At 35.3% G+C, this 22,544-nt stretch overlaps 2 protein-coding genes across 2 annotated transcripts; both read left to right on the top strand.

Annotated features, from left to right (window-relative positions):
- Positions 1 to 3,682: 3,682 nt before the first annotated feature.
- Positions 3,683 to 4,627, top strand: LOC116422124 (olfactory receptor 51Q1-like). Its single transcript, XM_031957279.1, has one exon. It carries the CDS (start codon positions 3,683 to 3,685, stop codon positions 4,625 to 4,627), a length of 945 nt encoding a protein of 314 aa, XP_031813139.1.
- A 10,665-nt stretch (positions 4,628 to 15,292) lies between these two features.
- Positions 15,293 to 16,234, top strand: LOC100918025 (olfactory receptor 51B6-like). Its single transcript, XM_003766368.2, has one exon. The coding sequence runs from the start codon at positions 15,296 to 15,298 to the stop codon at positions 16,232 to 16,234; it is 939 nt and encodes a 312-aa protein (XP_003766416.1). The 5' UTR covers positions 15,293 to 15,295.
- Positions 16,235 to 22,544: the final 6,310 nt, after the last annotated feature.

Genomic DNA, 22,544 nt, shown 5'->3' with positions numbered 1-22,544 from the left:
AGGGAGAGACTTGAAGAAGAGATACCCAGCAATCTATTTCAATATTTCAGGTATGAAGTGATGAGGGCCTACAAGAGGGTGTTAGAAGAGCAAAGTGACAGACTCAAGATATTATGAAGGTAAAATGGACAGACTTGGAAACAGATTGAATATGGGATATAACAGAAAGTCAGGAATTGAGGATGACATCTAAGTTTAGAGCTTAGTGACTGGGATTATGGTATCCTTGACTGTAATAAAGATATTAGGAAAAAGGATAGGTTTTGGTGGGAAAAGAAGTTCAGTTTTGTATATATTAGGTTTAAAAATCTATAGAATATTCAGTTTGAAATGTCTGATAGTTGATGTGAGACTAGAGGTCAGCAGAGAAATTGGACTAGTAGATTTGGGAATTATCAGCATAGAAATAATAATTGGATTCAGTGAGTTATATTCAAGAGCATTGTAGTTGGAGTAAGAAAACTTGGGATTCATTTCTAATTATCTACAGCTCTACAAGCATGTAAATACTTTGGGTTTTTGGTTTTTCATCTATAAAATAAATGAAATGAAATAGATGCTGTCTAAGATGACTTTTAGCCTTGGATCCTGTACAATGTCAATCTCTCTCCTTTATCACTTAGAGAAAATATTCACAAGAGTTGCTTTTTCTTTAGAAAATGAGGAGACTGTCCCAAAAGTGGTGATAAGAGAAGAATATGGAGTGTAATGAGGAATTAGGAAGTTGGAGATAGAGAAGTACGGTGCCTTGCAAGGGAATAAAAGATGGGGAGAGGCAAAAGGAAAACTATGGGAACATTTTTCATATTAAGAGCTATGAGATTAAATTCAATAAATTCAGTAAGACAAAAATTTATCAATATCAATATTCTATTGAAAATAAATATATTGGGTGCTATAGGAGATACAAAGGTTAGGATAACTATCATGATATCAGAAAACTTAGAGACTAAGAATATGTACATATATATGTAATTATGATGTACAATGTTTTACAATAAATATGTAAGAGATGTAAAATGAAACAGCTGAGATCAGAGCCCATTATTGCCATGAGCACTAAAAATATTATGAAATTTCTAGCTAGTTTCTAACCTATCCATAGAAGAAATTGCTATTTAAATATACTTGATAAGGACCAGATGAGTCAAGGAAGACTTCCTAAAAGAGATTTATTTGAATTGAACTTTAAGGACTATATTAAACATGCTTATAGCTAATCTGGAGACTGACCATAGGATTTTGTCTAGAATACATCACAGATCTTGAAATTATGCCTCACTAGGAATAGTAGAAGGGAGTGAAGATGTTCAACTTGGAATAAAGGCTTATATGACATAGTCTTCAGCAAGGTATAGATACAGGCAATCTAGTACAGTAGACAGAGCACTAGCTTTGGAATTTGAACCTATAGATTTAAAGCCTAATTCTGACACTGTTGCATAATGTTGGGCTTATTATGTAAATTCTACAGAACTTAGTAGAATATGTTTGACTATATGGTCTATAAGATCCCCCCAACTCTAAATTTATATTCCTATTATCTGAAGTATGTTAAGAGTCATACTTGTTTTGCTTGACCCCTTGAGAACAGAACTAGGACTGAAGTGATAAGTAGTTCTATGTGACCATAAGGAAGGAAAGAAACGTAGATGTTGGTACTGAATTTTTAAAATTAAAAAAAATTGTTAAACTTTCCCAATTATAAACATTTTTAAAACATCTTCCCTTTCTCTCATTCTCCTACCATATCCCACTTGTCATGAAGGCAAGCAAAATATTAATTTTAATGTGAAGTCATGGAAAATCTTTCCACATTAACCAAATTGAAAAATACACACAAAAACATGAAAAATACAAAAAGTGAAAGAAATAGACTTTAATCTTCACTCAGAGTTCATCACTTTTCTCACTGGAAGTGAATAGTACTTTTCATCATGGATCTTTTGGAATTGTCTCGGATCCTAGTGCTGAAAATTTTTGAGGAGTGGAAGAGGAAAGGTTGGAGAATTCTTGGGACATAAAATCAATTTTTTTTCTTGTAAGTGGAGAGCTGGACTTTCTGCTGTAAGTGTAGGAAAACAATTTAGGTTAAGATAATGAAGAACAAATTTGAAACATTCGCTTTGGTAAAGAGTTCAGGAAGGATAAAATAGGAAGATTCCCCCAAGCAAAAAGGATTTGATCAAAATCAGTATATTGAATTGGGGGATTGACATCATGTCAGTCTCATTCCTTTATGTAGTTACACAGAAATATAGTGACATTTTATGTAGCGACATAAATGACATGAATCAGATAGCAGAATTTAATCAACAAAGGATTTTCATACTAGGAATGGTTAGGCACCAGTGGTTTTAGCATTGGGGCTTAATCATTTTTCAATCCTATCCAACTCTTTGTAATCCCTTTTTGGGGTTTTCTTGGTAAGATACTGAAGTGGTTGGACATATTCTATATGTCAGATACTATTGTCATTTTGATGAATGGAAGAAGCAGAAAAATGGGTAGCTCTTCATAGAAAAAATATTGTCATAATTTCTTTATCATGGAAAGGATACATTTTTATGATATGGTGGAATCTAAAATGTGACCGTGCCAGGATCTCATCAAAGTGTCTTGGACAAAGAATTGGAGAAGTTGAAGAAGTGATTAGAATGGTAAGAGTGTTATCAATCTGAATAGTAAAGTTCTTGAGGATTATGGGGCTAGGTGTAGGATGGAGAAGAAAACTGAACCAGATACTGAAGTCTTAGGAAACTGAAAGGCTATTTGATAAGAATAATAAGTACAGGGAGAAGGTGGTATAAATTAAGTGCCTGATCTTAAAAGAGAAAAGTCCACTGGGATGTACTGGAAGGAGAATCACCTGAAAGCACTAGTGAGGAATAAAGTATAACTCCATATTGAACATCCCAACCTTATTTTATCAATAAGGAGAGCTTTGAGAGAAGAAACAAAGTTCTTTTAAAATGAGGAAATGGAAGAAGTGTTGGTCATAAATATTAAGATTAAAGGAATTTGTTGAGAAGAGAACTATTATCCCAAAGAGCACATTAGAATGGGTCAATAGAGAGATTAACTTCACTGGAGTAGACTGATTAAATTAGAGATGAGGGAATAGTGTTGTGAAGTCATTTTTACTTAAGGTTGGTAAGACATGATCAACAGAACAGTATTTGGACCACCATGGCATGCTCTATTGACATAGAACTTTTGAAATTTTTACAACTGGGTGTGTAATAGAATTTGAAATGGTGTGTGCTCTCTTGATGTGTGCCACCACGAGGTTTCTTTCTATCATGTCTTTCCTATAAGATAAATTTTCTGATTAGTAGCTAGACTTAGCATAGGTGCATCTATCAGTATGATTGTGATAGAACATTCTCGTTTAATTTCAGATGATTACAAATTACAGATGATTAATAAAGATCGATAGCATAAGATATACTCTTCTGATTCCTATATAAAGACAATAGCTCTACCCACTTTTGTGGTTTCTTTTTTGATATCAAATAACTCAACTATTTCAAAGTTGGATTGGTTATTGAACTCTTAACATATTCCTAAAGTAATTACTTGCCTTAAATTTCTTATTTTATAAAAAAATAATGCTGTAAAGAGCATATGTTCTGACAAAAGTAAGTTTAAAGTCATTTTATTACAGGTGTATTTGCCAGTCATGTCAGAAGCCACTAACACCACTGAATTGCCATTCTACTTCATTCTTATGGGCATCCCGGGTTTTGAGGCTATGCACATTTGGATCTCCATCCCCTTCTGCTGCTTATACACAATCTCCATTATGGGCAATACTACCATTCTGACTGTCATTTGGACAGAGCCCTCACTTCACCAACCCATGTATCTGTTCCTCTCCATGCTGGCACTAACTGACCTAGGCCTTACCCTTACCACTCTACCCACTGTAATGCAACTACTCTGGTTCAATGTCCGGGAGATCAGCTTTGAGGCTTGCTTTGCCCAAGTCTTTTTCCTTCATACCTTCTCATTCATGGAGTCTTCAGTGCTGTTGGCCATGGCCTATGACCGCTTTGTTGCTATCTGCCGCCCACTGCACTATGCCTCTATTCTCACAGGGAATGTCATTGGAAGAATTGGGATAGCCATCATCATTCGCTGTGTTTTGGCAGTACTGCCCTCACTTTTCCTGCTTAAGCGTCTGCCCTTTTGTCACTCTCGCCTCCTCTCCCATTCCTACTGCCTCCACCAAGATATGATCCGTTTGGTCTGTGCTGACACTCGAGTTAACAGCTGGTATGGGTTTGGACTGGTACTGCTCATCATTGTACTTGACCCTCTCCTTATCCTGGTCTCCTATGGATTAATCCTGCACAGTGTCCTGGGCACTGCATCCCAGGCTGAGCGATTCAGAGCTTTCAACAACTGCTTGTCCCATATCTTGGCTGTGCTTGTCCTTTATGTACCAATGGTGGGAATATCCATGGCTCACCGCTTTGCCCAGCATGCCCCTCCTCTGGTCCATGTGATTATGGCTAATGTCTACTTGCTATCACCTCCTGTGATGAATCCTATCATCTATACCGTGAAGACCAAGCAGATCCGACAAGGAATTCACCATCTCTTCCAGGGGAAGGCAAATTAATGATAAATGTATAGGAGTATGGAATTGCAAAGAGATAATAACTGGGATAATCAGACAGGGTATAGCCAAAGATTTCTATTTTTTTCTTGTTGTTTCTATACATGTCAAATTTGCAACAAATTCCAAGCTGAAAAATAAAAATATAATATGTATATATACACATATAAGTAAATATAAATGTACATTTTTGCACACATAGAAATACACATTTACACATAGAAAGAATCTGTATGGTAAGAGGAGTGAGAGAATGTATTTGTACATGTATATATGGGTCAAATTTCCAAAAATCACACTCTGTTCCCAGTAAAAATAGAATTTTTTTCATGATCAAATAAATATAGAAAAACAATACTATGTAATATTATATATTGTTAGAAAAAAGTCAACACAACAAAATAAAAAACAACAAAGAAAAAATGTTCCATGTCCTTTTCTAAGTCTATCTCTATTATCTATAAATTTCTATTCTTTCTGGTTTGAAAATATACAAGGTTGCCCATAGAACAATGCTGAAGTTCTAAACCCATATAGATTGGATTCACCCTCAATATTTCTCAGGAATCAGACTACTGTTTTCTTCTCACCTTGGTAGCTATGAATTTTATGTATACCTATCTTTCTCCTGAGAGTATTCTGTTTCTTTTATGGATGAAGCTAACAAATTATGTTAAATTAACAAATTAAGTTAAACTATCCTGGGGTACCAAGAGGCTCAGAGCCAGAGCCAGAGAAGACAAGAGGACTGGAGGTGGGAGCTCAAGCTCTCTGAGCCAAGGAGAGACAGATTCATTCCCACCTTCATCAGAATCTTGGTGGCTGACCTGTTCTCCTGCTCCCCCCATGAGACCAAGGCCTGTCTGAATAGCCTCAAGAAAGCTAACTGGGCCCCAGTCAAGGAGACAATAAAGAATTTGGATTTTGGACTTTAACACCTGGCTATTCTTGTGGTGATTACTCAATTGAAAGGAAAGCTGCTCCAGAGACCTCCAGAAAATCAACCAAAACACTACAGTATCATAACACCATGGCTCAGTCCTTTTTCCTTGTGGCTTTTCTTCCTTGGAATTCTCTGTCATCTTCTGTAAAATATCGTTTTACTACTTAACCCTGAGCAATCACTTCACCTGCAAAAGCTCTAGTGTTACCGGGTATTTCATATTGCCAGTCTCTCCCAATTCCCAGGGTGTCAGGGTATCTCTGGCCACTGACCTTTGCAGTGTCAACTAATTCTACCTAGTTTGCCTTCTCTGAGGCCTTCAGAGATCTCTGGCTATCATTTCTTGAATTGTAGTTTAATAACCAATAGCTTGCTCAAGAACAGCCAAAATACTGTTGCCAAATTTCAAAATCCCCAGATCAAAGAGAAAATTTTGCAAGAAATAAGAAAAAGAAAATTCAAATATGCTGGACCTAAAATTAGAATTGTATAAGATTTACAAGCAATTATAATAAAAGACTGCAGGTCCTTGAATCAAAAGAACAAGCCCTGCAACCAAAAATTTCAATAAATGGTCTATCTGCAATCCGGAGAAGGAGGTGAGGGGAAAGAGGGGAAAAGTTTTCTATTTCTATTTTCCCCTCATGGTCTATCACTCTAGGACAATTATTTTGGATTATTCCCTGAATCATTGCATTAAGGTTCTCTTTTTAGTCACAATTTTCTGGCAGTCCAATTATCCTTATGTTTTCTCTTCTTGATCTGTTCTTCAGATCTGCCACTTTTTAAAAAATAAGATGTTTCACATTCTCTTCTAATTTCTCATTCTTTAGAATCTGTTTTGTTATTTCTTGGTCTCTCATAGTTTCATTGGCTTCTCCTTACCCAATTCTAATTTTCAAAGAATTATTTTCATCCTTGAGACTCTGTATCTCCTTTCCTAATTGGTTGACTTTTTTCCCTCCATAATCTTCTTGTTTCATAATCTTCTTCTTTTTCTTGGATGGTTTTTATATTTTTATTTGACTTTTAAATGTCTCTCATTTGATTTTTAAACTTTTTATTGAGTTCTATAAGTTCTCTCTGGCCAAAGAGCCATTTCGCATTACTCTTTGTGGTAGAAGTTTTTTTTTTTTTTTTTTTAACTAAAGTGTTCCCCTCTGAAGATGAACCTGAGTCTTCCCTATTTCTATGTTTCAATGATGGAGTTCTTTCTTTTTTGTGGGTTTATTTTCCTTTTTAATAAGAGATATTAATGTAAGTATTTCTAATCATGGGGTGGGGGATGGTGCCTCAAGCTTCCCTTCTGTTTGCTCTGACCAGGAACCCCAAACTAAGAGCTCTACTCTCCTGCAATTACCCACAGCCAGCAACATCCCTGCCCTACTCCCTACATACTCATCCAGTACGGGTTTCTTCTCTCCCAGAGCTGTGTCTCAGCATCACAGCTGGAAATGGCATTCCAAATCAACTGAGGTTTACTTTCTCTTCCCAGACTCAGACCCAGATTCCACAAGCAGTCTGCTAGGTAAAAATTTCTGTGCTTCCTACTTAGGCTTCAGCCACACCCAGCTAGCCTGAGGGATCCTCACTTGTTTTTTCTGTGGAAAATAGTTTTCTAAAGTCAGGTTCTTTTTGTTTGCTTTTTTTTTCATCTTATTTTTGATGTTGAGCTCTGTTGCTGGGATGCCTATGGATTTTTCATTCTTTCAAAGTGGTATGATCGAGGAAGAGGTGTGACAAGTGTGCTCACTTCTCTCCCAGCTTGTGTTCTGACCCGTGATCAACCAGAAGTACTCTTTCTCATTCTGGAATCATGATTAGTTTTCTAATTCACATTGCTGCCATTGCCCAGGGATTGAAACCTGTGTCTGGGCAATGCAACAGAGTTCGGTACCCCAGTGCAAGCAAAAAGTTCCAAAATCTCCTTCTGACCAGTTGTTCTGATCCTTTACCATCTATGGCATAAGAGCTCTGGAAACCATTGCTGCTTAGTTGTTTAACTATACATATTTATTACAAGAAATTTAGGATTTTATCTTTATTTTTCTCCAATGGGGCAAAGGATGGGAAGGAGGGAAAAAAAACATTTCTGTTAACTTTTAAAAACAGATACATGAAAGGGAGTTGCTACAGATATGCTTGATGTTCAAAATGTTTAGTTGTATTTGCTTATATAAATTATCCTTTCCCTAGATGTAGCAGATCACATTTGTTGCTATTATGTAGATCACTATGTTTCTCCTTGATTTTCTATTTACAGCGAATTGTAAAATTATCTCAGTGATACATGTCTCTATATAGTGGCATTGCACTTAGAGCTTATCAGATCATAAATTGTTGGATTTTTATCCTTATACACTTGAAATTAAGTTGTATGTGTGTGTGTGTGTGTATAATATTGAAAGTCAATTTTTATTGTTGAAAGTCAAAAGACCACAATTTTTAATTTATAGATGAAACAAGCCTCACCATTACTAATTTCATATAATTTTGATATTCATCACTTTCTTGTTACAAGAAAGATGAGATAATGAGAAGGAAGACATCCAGATTAGAGAAAAGCAATAAGAATGATGGGAATGTTATACAGTGCCAGAGTGGGTATAGGGAAGGTACTAGTCTCAGAAGTTACTTAAGACAGGGACTTCTTATTTAGAAATGTCAAAGATTCAAGTATAAAGATAATAGCGGTCATAACAATACAAAAGAAATAACATTTTTATAGTACTTCCAAGTTTACATATTTCCTTATGAACCATGATTTGTCAAATCATATTTGGCCAATATTCAATAGATTCCCATTTACCAGAGAAATGTTCCTTTAGAAATTAGAACAAAATAATTTTGAACTAGCAAGACATTGCTAGCTCACACTGTTGGTAATAAACTTCCCCACAAAGTTGCACAGATCTAAAGCAATTGTATTCAGAGAATGGGACTAGATATATAAAAGTGGGTATGAAAAACATCTGGAATCTTGGAATTTAACCTAAGGAAGAATGTTTAAGCCCTTTCATAGTAGAAGACTGGACTGAGATCCTCTTTTCTCTTTATCCCCCTTTTTATTCTATAGAAATTCTCTGAACCTTGTGGATGATATTCAATAGATGGTTCCCAGAATACTGAAGAACCTTGAATTTCTGTCATATCAGAATTATCTGAAGGAATGGGAGTGGGCAGTTAGCCTGGAGAAGAAAAGACTGAAGAAAGGGGAGGGACAAGAAAATTCCCTTAAATATCAGAAGGACCCTCTTATGAAGGAAAGATTAGGCTTGTTCTATTTGGTCCCAAAGCACAAAAGCAGGAACAATGAGTTGAAATTGAAAAGAGGTAAAATTAAGTTCAATCAAGAAACTTCCTAACATGATTATCTAAGAGAGGAATGGGCTAACTTGAGTCATTGCGAGACCTCTAGGCAGAGCCCATTTGTCATGTTTGGCTCTGGGTTGTCCTGTCCTGGATCACTGAAAAGTTTCCTTTCAAATAGTAAATTCTGTGATTATGGAATAATCCCTTCTGGTGCCCAAGATACTAAACAGACTTACTCTCTCCCCAAGGTAGGAACTGAGAAACCCTAAGGAATAGACATAGAATTATTGACCTATATCTTTCCTTGGAGGATAAGGATGATACAGTGAGGAAACTAACCTCTTACATTTATACTTACATATAAACAAGAATTCAATAAAGACTCAGAAATTTTCAGATGGCCTTACCAACTGTGAGATCTGCAGCTTTGTAAGAAGATAGATCTGTGAATCCCCTGTCAAACTACATTCAAAATGGTAAAATTTAATCTGCTCCACATAATTTTTCTATTCTAACTACCCTTAGTATAGTGAATCCTGCCTCCAACACTGACTGATTGTAAGCTCATCTACACATTACTTAACATTTCTAATCCTGTATACTTATCTATAAAATGAAGATAATAATAACTATAGGATCTGACTCAAGAGGATGTCCTCTTGTCCTTTATTGGTATGTAAAACAAATATACTGGACAAAATATATTCTAAAAAATAAAGTATGTTCTATTGTAGCTAAATACTCCAAATATGTTTCTATAAAATTGTTAATCTCCATTTCTGGGTTACAGTTATAGTGATCTCAGATAACATAGAGATAAAGCAAAGGGGAATTCAGTGGCAATTGTTTTTCCAGACATTTTGGCAGATGAGCTTTGTAGGAGCAAAGAGATATTCTGGAGGACTGAGGATTCTGTAAGGTTTTATACCTGCATGGAATGATAATTTCTTAAGTAGTCATGACTGTGTAAGAGATCCCTCAAACATAGCATCTTACCTTACACTAAAGATTGTGGACTTTGATGTTCAAGACTTGTCTTTATGTAGAATCTTCTTCACTGGATCATCCAGTAAGCAAATTTAGATTTCCCTTTCCCTTCAGAGGCAAAGAAATGCTTTTATACAAAAGGGAAGGATACCTTTTTTATTGTTGTACCTTGTTTGCTTGTTTTTTTTTTCCTTCATCATCATTTTTTCCCCTTTTGATCTAAATTTTCTTGCACAATATGACAAATATGGAAATTTGCTGAAAACAATTGCATATATTTAGCCAATGTCAGATTGTTTGCTGTTTTGGGGAGGGGAGAGTATGGGAAGGAGGGAAAAAAACTTAGAATACAAAGTTTTAACAAAATGAATGGTAAAAATAATCTTTACATGTATTTGAAAAAAATAAGATATTATTTAAAAAAGAAAAGAAAAAAAGGAAAAAAAGGAAAGAGAAAAAGACTTTGGGAGAGAATGAGGGAATGTTTACTATGACCTAGGAAGATTTTGTGAATGGAAGAAATCCAAATTCAGTTCTGTTTTCTTTTATCTTCCTCAGGTTCTATTCTGCCATCTTTCCATATCTACCAGGTAATTTTTGCCCTGAGATCCCAGAAACATATTCAGGCCTCTGGATCCAAAGATCCCAATAAAGTCTTTCAAAGAGTATGTACTCAATAATTATTTGTTGAATGAATGGATGTATGAGTGATTGAGTGAGGCCTATCTGTTGGCACTTTTGAAATCAGAAATGTTTTGGGATATGATCAGCATTTTCTCAATATGAGGTAGCTGGCTGTATTGGCACTGAAGAAATGGACAGTTCTGCAGTCATTATGGTGGTCTATAGACATGGTCTAACAGGAATATTTAAAGAGAAAAGGTTAATTCAGGGGCTGGCAAATGGGTTTTATTATTTTGGCCTATTTTGTACTTATTTTGTAGTCTGCAGTGTTTATTGAGAGATGGAGGTAAATTTCTGGGACATGAAAAGGCAGATTAAAATGAGAGTAGATTTTTCAAAGTAAGAATGATTTTCAAAGACAATTTTGGCTACATTTCTGATATGGCATTGCTCCTGAGACAGCACCATGACACCTGAAGCAAATTTTTAAAAATATGGGTCATAATCTGCTAGTCATTCAGTGTGTGTATAAACCAGTCAATTGATAGGAGGATCATTCAGTGTCTTTGGAAGTAGGTTGATTAACATATGTGTCAGTAGATTTGTGAGGGGAAGGGTTGGTTGGATAGTCTATACATGAGAAGACTGGAGAATTGTCATTTGATTGAGGAGGTTTAATAGCCATCCAACAGCACTGCACTGGTATATCTTCAGTATTGACCCTTATAATGAAGTCCAGGAGATTCCAAGTAGAGCTATTGCTACCCTAGCAAAAGGAAGAGTCATAAGAGATAGAGACTATAATGAAACAATTTAGACATCAAACAATTGTTAAGTAACTGCTATTCACAGACTTCTATTTCTAAGAATTAATCAGAGACAAAAGGAAACTCAGATCCTTGAGTGCAATATTAGAAAAGGGAAACAGTTAATCAACAAGCATTTATTACGTGCTTACTATGTATCGGGCATTGTGCTAAATGTTAGGGATACAAAAAAATGTAAGACAGCTCTTGACCTCAAGAAGCTCACAATTTATTGAGGGAGACAACATGTTAAATATATGCAAGCTATATACAAGATAAATAGGAAATACATAACAGAAGGTACTAGAATTATGTAGCATTCAGAAAGTATTCCTGTCGAAGGTGAAATTTTAATTATGACTCAAAGGAATCCAGAGAAGTCAGAATACAGAAAAGGAGTGAGAAAGAATTCCAGGCATATGGGATAACTAGTGAAAGTGCCAGAAATTTGGAGATGGATTGTCTTTTTCAAAGAACAGCAGAGACCAGAAGTTCCTGGTTTGAAGAGTGCATGGAAGGATGTACAGTGTAAGTGGGAAAGTGGAAGGATGGGAATAGAGCTAAATTATGAATGAAAGATAAAATTTTATTCTAAAGGTGATAAGGAGTTGTTGGAGTTTATTGAATGAACTCTTGGAGGGATCCTATGTGTATGATGTGTGTGTTGGGGGGATTGCAGGGAGGGTGTATGTGACATAGTCAAACCTGCACTTTAGGAAAATCACTGACAATTTATTGGAAGATGGACTGGAATGGGGATAGAGTTTTGGCAAGAAAATCTGCTAACAGGTTATTGAAATAGCTTAGGCAAGAGGTAATGAGAATTTGTAGAAGGGTAGTAACAATGTCAGAAAGAAGAAGGATTTGAAAGATGTTACTAAAGTAAAATCTATAAGTTTTAGCAATCCACTGCATATGGGGGGAAAGAAAGAATGAGAGGTTAAGATATGAGCCTGGCGAACTCAGAGGATAGTAATACTCTTGACAGAAACTGAGAAGTATGACAGAAGCAAGGGTTTTGAAAGAAAACTAATGATTTAGTTTTCACAATAATAATTTAATTTCAATTATTACTATTTCTAGCACTTATATAGTAATTTAACATTTGCAAAGCACTGTACATGTAATCATTTTTGGTCCACACAGCAATCCTTTAAGTTAGATTCTGCCTCCCTATCCACCATGACATCTAGACATAAACCAAAGTAATTGCAGGGGGAAAAAAGCAGAAGAAATATTTCAAAAGAGATAAATGGATTCTCATCCTCTCTTTTAGAGCTATCCTTAGTATCTTTCTAGTATCTGCTATTAGAAGTCTTTTGTAATCTCTTTAGTTGTTAGGGTTTTCTCCCTTTTCAATTCTTTTTAATTAAATTTATCAAGCAATTTTTGAGCACCTATTATTTGTCAGTGTATTAAATGATAAAAGAACAAATATAAAATATTTCCTGTTCACAAGTAGCTCACATTCTCTTCAAAATATTATATATATATATATGATATATATAAGTAAACATGTATGTATATACATAAACACACATAATTACCCCCCTTATATATGTTTCCATCCACATTGCCCCTTGCAATATAATGTAAACTCCAAAAGGACAGTGACTATTTCATAGAATTTCAGAGTTAGTTCAAAGTTCAGGCATAAGCATTCACTTCCTATTGTTCCAAAAGAATCTCCACTGTAGTATAAACAAGAGGAGTCCATTCAACTTCTGTTTGAGGGAAAAATATATATGCACATAATATTTTATACATACATGTGTGTTCAAGTATGCATGCATATATCATAGATGGATATGTATGTACATATGTATAGATATATCCATGCATACATGAATACACATATACTTATCTGTTAACTTGTTTCATATATATGCATACTTGTGCTTGACACAGTGTGCCTGAGGCACATTCAGATGTAATTGATAACATGTTTAACCAAATAAATGACAATGCAAAAATATATAAACTATGTCAGTTTATGGTTTTCTAAGTCAATATGTGATCCTCTTTGATCTGTTTCTATTTGAGTTTGACACCACTGGTCTAGTTTACAGTCTTCCTTCTTTTCTTCAAAAATAGTCTGAGATTCCTTATCAGATATTTTGCTAAGATCTAAATGCACTATATATAAGGCTTTCCTAGAGCTACTAGTAATATTGTCCAAAAATAATACAAGAAATTAGGTTATATTGTTATGATAAAGTAAGTCATAGAGTTACTTCTTTCTCCACTAGATGTACTCTACTGATTCAGAGTCAATAGACAAATGCTTTCTAAGCACCTCCTATATACCAGACAATGTGCTAAGCACTGAGCACACAAAAAAGGCAAAATAAAGCCCCTGTCCTAAAGGAGCTTACCATTTCATGGGAGAAATGACTAACAAAAATGAACCAACAAGTTATATAGAGGACAAATAGGAAATAATTTTCAAAAGGAAAAAAGCTTAACAGTTAAAATTGCTTGGGAAAGCCTTCCTGTCTGAATTTTACTTGGGACTTGAAGGAAACTTTGGAAATCAAGAAAGAGATGGATAGGACAGTTAATATTTCAGGCATGGAGGACCCCCTAGAGAAAATTCCCAGAGATGGAGTATCATTTTCAAGGATTCAGCAAAACCATTTCATTGGGCTGAAGAATATAAAATGGGTGATTAAATCTGTCTGTCTTTCTCTGCATCTCTGTCTCTCTCTCTCTGTATCTGTCTCTCTCTCTCTCTCTCTCTCTCTCTCTCTGTGTGTGTGTGTGTGTGTATAGGAGGGTGGTTATTGGGTTATGAAGGGCTTTGAATAGCAAGCAGAGGATTTTTTATCTGATTCTGGAGGTGATAAGAAGCTATTAGTGATTATTGAATAGGAGGGTAACATATTCATACCTGAGCTTACAGTAAATAACTTTAACAACTAAACAAAAGCTGGATTGGAATGGGGAGGGATTTGAGGTAGGCAGACCCATTAGCTTGTTATTGAAAAAAATCAATGTGAGAAATAATGAGGGATTGAACCAGGGTCATAGCAATATCAGAGGAGAGAAGAAGGTGTGTTCTAGAGATGTTACAAACTTGAAATCAACAAAAGTCTTTCAGGTGATTTTTTTTCCTTTGTGTTTTTAGAGAGAAATAAAGAATGCTCAATTGAATAAGGTAAGTTCCCTTGAGGAAATGGGAGGAAATGTAACAAAGAGGACAAATAAAAGAGTTAACTTTGACAACAAGAAGGCCCATTTCTTTTTCAGAGATTGAAATAAAGGAGGACAGTATGTGTGAGTTACTATATGAAGCAGAGATTCTTAACCTTTTTGTGTGTGTGTATTTCATGGACTGCTTTGGCAGCTGAATGAAGCCTATAAACTCTTCAGAATAATAATTTTAATTGACTAAAATAAAATAAATAGAATTAAAAGAAGCATTGAGTTGTCGAAGCATTTAATAAACAATTTCAATTACTCACTGATTCAGATATACTAGTATTTTAAAGTCTGAATCAGGTGAGATAAGGGAGAATATTAATATTCCCTTTGTAAATTAGAATGATTATATAGGACTATAGACTTAGAATTCGAAATTACAAGTCTGGCATTGGTCATTTGTTGATTTTTTGATTTCAATTACTCAACCAGCTGAGTATCTTCTTCATAAGAATATAATAATACAATTTATCAAATGTGCTGACAAATTCACATATTTAATGTCTATAGAATTTTTCTTATTTATCAATTTAGTGACATTCTCTCCTGTTATTTCTACTCAGTGTCCCTAATCCCCAGAAGAGGTACATTTCCTGGCTTTGGTGAATCCATCCTGGTTCTCAGTGATCAGTTTTTCCCTGGATATTCTGTTCTATAATTAATTAGGAAGTAGGTTTGAAAGTGTATTATTGGCCAAACAACTCACTAAGGAAATTAGAAAAAATTGAAAGGAAAGACATATTTACCTTAGATTGTACTTATAAAAAAGACCTCTTTTATACTTGTAGGATTGCCACCATGTGGCTCAACAGCAGCACAGCCCCATTCCTGTTGACTGGCTTCCCAGGCCTGGAAAGAGCTCACTGCTGGATCTCCATCCCATTCTTTATTGTCTATGCTTCTATTATTTTTGGCAATGGCACTCTACTCTTCCTCATCAGGGATGACCACAGCCTTCATGAGCCCATGTACTACTTTCTAGCTATGCTGGCAGCCACTGATCTTGGAGTGACCCTGACTACAATGCCTACTGTGATGGGAGTCCTATGGTTGAACTATAGAGAGATCAGTCATGAATCATGCTTCTCCCAGGCCTATTTTATCCACACTCTCTCAGTCATGGAATCTGGCGTCTTACTTGCTATGGCTTATGACCGTTTTGTTGCCATTTGTAACCCATTGAGATACACTTCAATCCTTACTGATTCTTGTGTGGCAAAGATTGGGATTGTGGTCTTCATGAGAGCCTTTCTCTCCATTATACCCCTAATTCTGAAACTACACTGGTTTCCTTATTGCCATTCTCATTTACTCTCCCATACTTTCTGCCTCCACCAAGATGTTATCAAATTGGCCTGTGCTGACATCACCTTCAATCGCATCTACCCTGTTGTTTTGGTTTCATTGACAGGTTTCCTAGACTCTTTTATCATCCTCTTCTCTTACATATTAATTCTAAAGACAGTCATGAACATTGCTTCTGGAGAGGAGCGAGCCAAGGCTCTAAACACCTGTGTTTCCCATGTCTGTTGTGTTCTGGTGTTCTATGTAACAGTAACAGGTCTAACACTCATACATCGTTTCGGGAAGCATGTACCACATGTGGTTCACATTACCATGAGCTATGTGTACTTCCTCTTTCCTCCATTAATGAACCCTATTATCTATAGCATCAAGACCAAGCAGATACGGAAAGGCATTTTTCGCATTTTCTCTCTGCATAGACCGATAGCTTGAACTTTCTCCTTAGTGGGTTCTGTCATGAAAGGAAGGAGGGTGGTTTTTTCTGGGATGGAAAGTCATGAAATATTCAAAGAGGTTCAGGGACACATGTCTTTTTCCTTCAGAATATGTTGTTACATTTTCAGTGTCATACTAAAAAATATGGGGTCAAAGCATATTAAGAATAAATTTGAGTCTCTACTCTCATATGATTGTCTTTGGTAGAAAGAAAATATGATCTGGGTTTAAGAATGATGAAAAAAAGAATAACACAAAAAGAAAATTTATTATATTATCATCTTCCTCTTTTCATAGATGACCACAATCACTTTAGCACCCTGCTCCTCGTAATCATTCATTAGATCAGAAGAGGTAGGTTGCCAAATATTCTTTTTATGTATGTAACAAATTCTGATATTAGCCATTTCCTTTTTTCTCTCCCAACTGAGTGAATTAATCAAGTATATCTGGAGGCATGTATGGTCATAGACAGAAGTAGTGACATGTGAATTCCAGACAATATGAAGAAAAATAATAAATTAGAGGCAATCAATGGCACATGGAGACAGGAAGAGAAGACTGGAGATTTTCTCAGTGTATATGACTTAATGATTTAAGAATCTTAGAGAATTACCAATTCTTTATAATTAAAAACGTATCTGTACTACCCAGTTGGGAAAAACCATAAAGAAGTTGAAGACACAAAAATAGAAGTCTCTCCATACTCTCCCCTTTAACCAGTATTAAGCAGTAGGTAAAAATAAGTTTTGTGCTCAGTGGAATTTTTAGTGGAAGTCCCTAGAAGTGGACTTCAAGTGATTCTGGGGATTTTTATATAACTTTATAACTGATGTTTGATCATTCAAGGATTTCCATTTTATTTTTTTAATAAAAATTTCATTTTAATATTATGAGTAGCATACTTTCAAGTGAAAAGGAAATCTCACGATACCCGTTGTGAAGGTGTTATGCATATATAATAGATGTAGGTGTCTACCATCCTCATATGTAGTTTATATGGACTTGGTCTGCTACTTGAACTGCTAAATGATTTATTACTGTATTTATTCTTATTAACCTAAAATCCAAATTTGTTCTCATTATCTCTAATTCAGGTATGTGTTTACATATTCATTAATTAATAGATTTACAACCTCTTCCTCACTAATAAGCCAGTCAGCTAATAAGCATTTATTAAATATTTACTATATACCAGGCATTATGCTATGATTTGGAAATATAAATAAAAATGGAAACAAAAAATAATGCCTTTCTTTAAGGAATTTACAATCTAATGAAGTAAGAAAACACATAAAAGAAAAATAAAAAAATGGGGGTGGGGGAAAAGATATTCAGTGCTGGGGCCCTCACAGAAAAAAAGTAAGACATGCAGCTTGTAAAGGAATGAGATACCCTTATAAAATAAGATATCATTCAATCAGAGGGAGAGATTGAAGTCATGTAGGATATTTCCAAAGCATGCATTCCAAGACTAGGATGACATTTCTGTTTGAAGAATTGCTGCATGATAGAGGAAGTCAAGGGAAGTTGAAGGGAAAATATGACCCTACTTCAACTTATTTAATAAAGTACAGAAAACACTTTCCTCATAAGTAGTTGATCACCTTTCTACAGAAAAATCCTGAGGGGCAGAGCCAAGGTGGCAGAGAGAGACACAGTCTATTTGAGTTCCTCTGAGTAGTCCCTCAAATCAACAGCAGATTAAGCCACTGAACTGGTTTTGGAATGACAAACCCCACAAATATTTGTAATACAACAAATTCCCAGAAGAAGATACTTAGAAAAAACTTCAGAAAAGGTCTGTTTCAATTGGTCAATGGGAGAGGCTCCTAAGGCCTCTTAGGGAGGGAGCCTGAGGCAGGAAGTTGGGGAGGAGAGCCAGGACATTGCAGTGTCTGCCCATTGGGAAATTTACTGCAAGGCTCTTAGGCTACTCTGTCCTGGTTGCTAGTTGGCGGTTCAGTAGATTTGCAGTGAGACACCCAAAAGCAAATACAAAAGCCAAATTGTGAGTCCCTGAGCCCTAGAAGAATACAGGACCTGGCTGTGTCTATCTTGCATTAGAAGTCAGTCAGCAGCACTGATTCCAGGGCAAACTAAAGTGGCTATCACCCCTTTGCCTTAAATGCAGACTTCAATCTTTTAAAAAAATGATCAAAAAAGCAAAAAGAACTCTGACCAAAGACAGCTTTTATGGAGAAAGGGAAGAACAGGCTTAAAACCTTGAGAATTCTAAAAGCAAATCAACTCCAGATGAAGCCCCAAAGAGTAATATATGTTGGTCCCCATTTCACAAGGTTCTCTTGGAAGAATTCAAAAAAAGATCTTAAAAGAGAGTTAGAAGAAAAACAGGGAAAGGAAATGAATCATTGCAAGTGAGTATGGAAAAGGAAAACCAGATATTATCTGAAAAAAAAAACTCCTTAAAAAATAGACTTGATGAAATGGAAAAGGCATATAACTTCTTACAAAATGAATATGACAAAGAAACCAATTTATTGGAAAACAAAATCTGTGAAATGGGAAAAAAGCATAAACAAAACACTTGTTATAAAAGTTTAATTGGCCAAATGCAAAAAAAGATAAAAAAAGCTAACTGAAGAAAATAATTCATTAAAAATTAGAATTGAACAAATGGAAGTGAAAAACTCAATGAGACTTCAAGAATAAGTCAAACAAAATTAAAAAAAATGAAAGAAAATAGAAGAATATGCAAAATACTCCATTGAAAAAACAACTGACCTGGAAAAGAGATCTAGGAAAGAATGTCCTGAAAACCATGATGAAAAAAAAAAAAAAAAAAAGCCTAGACATAATCTTTCAGAAAATCATCAAGGAAAACTGCCCAGATGTCCTCTAGGACATTTGGTTTTAATCAGAGGGTAAAATAGCCATTGAAAGAATCCACAGACCACCTACTGAAAGAGACAAAAATGAAAACTCCCAGGAACATTGTAGCTAAATTTCAGAATTATAAACTCAGGGAGAAAATATCACAAGCAGTCAGAAGGAAAACAATATAAATATCAAGGAGCCACAATCAGGATTACCCAGGACATAGAAACTTCTATTTAAAGAACTGAAGGGCATGGAATCTGATATTCTGGAAAGCAAAGGAACTTGGATTGCAATCAAGAATCACCTGTCTAGGAAAACTGAGCATCATCTTTCAGGGAAAAAGATGGACATTCAAGAAACAGGTGAATTTCATCTATTTCTGATGAAAAGACCAGAGCTGAATAGAAAATCTGATCTTCAAATACCAAGCTCAAAAGAAGCATAAAAATGTAAAAAGAAAAGAAAAAAATAACTTTCTTTCAAAAGTTAAAAAATGTATATTTCTACATGGGAAGATGATATGTTTAACTCTTGAGATCTATATCTCTGTTATCAGTATACTTAGAAGGTGCAGATATAATTTGATTTTATTGTGAAGATATTAAAAAGAAACTGGAGAAGGAAAGGTTATTCTACTGGAAGAAGAGGAAAATGAAGTTAAAATGGGGTAAATTACATCTCATGAAGGGACAAAAAAAAGACCAATTGCAATTGAGGGGAAGAGGGAAGAGCATTGTGTGAATCTTTCATCAGATTTGGCTCAAAGAGAGAATATCAGACACATTTGGCTTCACAAAGAAGCTTGTGTCAGTCTATAGGAAAATAGGAAGGGAAGGGGGAAAGAAAGAGGGGATACTAATAGAAGGGAGAACAGAAGTAGAAGGAAAAAGGTATAATAAGCTAGGGGAAAGGGCTGCAAAGGGAAAGGGCTGTGTGAGGAGGGGATGGTTAGTAGCAAAAAACTAGCCTTTGACTCAATTAATTATCTCTTTGCAATGAAATGAGTGACATAGAAATTGTCCTCCCTAGATTAGGATTCTTCCCAAAATTGGGAAAGATTCTATTTTATCCTGAACAAAGTGGCATTACCCTCCCTGAATGAAATACTTCAGCCTCTCCTTTTCTTCTGTCACTGGTGAGCTGTTTTTAGTCAGAAAAAAAAAGTTAAATTCAACAGACACTTATTAAGCCTATTTCATAGAATCTTGTGCTAAATATGGGGAGACATTCAAACTTTAGCTAATGTGATGTAGTGGTAAGAGTGAAAAATTCAATCCCTCTATTTTTGTTTGGCTGCATTTTTGACTTCCTTCACAGGCTAATTGTACACTATTTCAAAGTTTGATTCCTTTTGTACAGCAAAATAACTGTTTGGACATGTATACATATATTGTATACTTCAACATATTTAACATGTATTGGTCAATCTGCCATCTGGAGGAAACGGTGGGGGAAAGGAAGGGAAAAGTTGGAACAAAAGGTTTTGCAACTGTCAATGCTAAAAAATTACCCATGCATATATCTTGTAAATAAAAAGCTATAATATAATTTTTTAAAAAAGAAAAATTTGTAATCAAGAAGACTTCAATTTAAATCCTGACTACTGTGACTTTGGGTAAATAATTTCTATTATTTTAATCTATAAAAAGAGGGTAATGGACAAGAGAATTATTTCCACTGTAACTTCCAAATTTATGGTCCTATGCCATAGAACTCATTTCCTTATGGTAAAGTGTAGAAGACTGGAACTCTGGAGAAATATACTTGAAACAAGGATGCTTACAACAAGGTGTTAACTCAGTGGAATTGATGAGATTGATGACTCTTTAGTATACATATACTTAGTACTTAGCATGGTGATATAATGGTTTTCTAGTTCTCACATGTTCAGTATGCTGTAATGATGTAATCATATCAAGGTATTTAAGTCCTGAGTTCAGTCCTGAGAAGGACTGGAAATGAGACATTCTATCTTTGACCATCCTTCTGGTGGCTCTCCTGCTCTTGCACTCCTCCACTAAGATCAAGACTGGGTCAGACTGTAACAGACACAGACTGTGAAGGAAATAGACTGTGAGAATAAAGACATTTAGACTCTATTCCTGACTATCCTCGTGGTGACCGTATTACTGAGACCAAGGCCTGTCTGAAGGTCCTCCAGAAAGCTAGCCCGAACATTACAGTAAAGGTGTTATCTCACCATTAGCTATAACTATTTATCTCAATAATTTTTAATGTTGAAATTCTCTCTTTCAATTTCTCTAGCTGTGACTTCCTTCTTTCTCATCAGTATTCAATTCTTCCACAACTTCCTGTATTCTTAATTCTTCACCTTTATTGTAGTCTCACTTTCTTTCTTCCTTTTATCATTGTAGACATTTTAAACATATAGACTTCTTTACCTTTGGTTCTCTTCTCTCTGTGTCCTAATTAATCATATCTTCCCAAAAGCCAACTATGGGTTTCTGCTCCCATTTACATACTTCATTGTGTTCAAGCTGTTCAATATATTGCATCTCTTAGAAATTCAGATTATCTCATGTCAACTGAGACCTTAGGTCTTAAACATGGTAGATTTTCAGTAAATGATAATTCAATAAATGGATTGTCAAGTAGATGGGATGTGGGGTATGACTGTGACCATAGGGATCCCTAGGAATCAAGGTAAGGTAACATCTGAGGGATTATTAGAGTGCAGTATGCATTTATAGGGTTTTAGAGCTGAAAAAACTTGTCTAGTCCAATTTCTTTATTCAAATGAGGAAACAGACTAATGCAAGCTAAATAACTTGTTAATGATGATATGACTATTTCCCGACCCTCATCTCATATCTGTCCCCTTACCTCTTCAGACTAGTACTCTGAAGGTCTCTCATCCCTGGTGTTGGTCTGATAGTGCCCAGGGTTGGAGCAGGGAACAACAGATAAACTTGAAAGTACAGCTGATTCATTCCCTTAGTGATAATAAGTATTTCAGTAAGACAGTCTGGGTTGAGTCAAAGCATTATTAAATCACTCAATTAATATTTTAGCTTATAAAAAGGCCAGAAGTTCAATGTATATACCATTAGGCTACTACGTCAATGGGACAAAACAATTGTTCCGCATGTCAGACAGCGTAAAGTACCCTGTAACTTTACCAGGGTAAAGTCACATTCAAAGAATATTTCCCTAGAGTTCTTTGATCTCTTGCCCCATGATCCCATTCCTTGTATCATCCTTATTTCTTCACATGTCATATCCTGCCCAATAAATTACAAAGCCCTAGAATTCAAGACATGTTTTTCACCTTGTTATCCTCAGGAACTAGTTGATTTGTGCTCATGTTAAATGCTAAACAAACACTGGTTACATTGAACTTAACATCATAACATTTATTAAGTAGCTGCTCTACGCAGAGTGCAATAGTCATATTTTAATAATATAAATAGTACCTATGTATTACTACATTAAATGTACATATATT

This window comes from Sarcophilus harrisii, chromosome 3 (genome assembly GCF_902635505.1).
Source record: "Sarcophilus harrisii chromosome 3, mSarHar1.11, whole genome shotgun sequence".
In the NCBI taxonomy this organism is placed as follows: domain Eukaryota; kingdom Metazoa; phylum Chordata; class Mammalia; order Dasyuromorphia; family Dasyuridae; genus Sarcophilus; species Sarcophilus harrisii.
The sequence above is the reverse complement of the archived record's forward strand: the minus strand, read 5'-3'. Positions and strand labels throughout refer to the sequence as shown.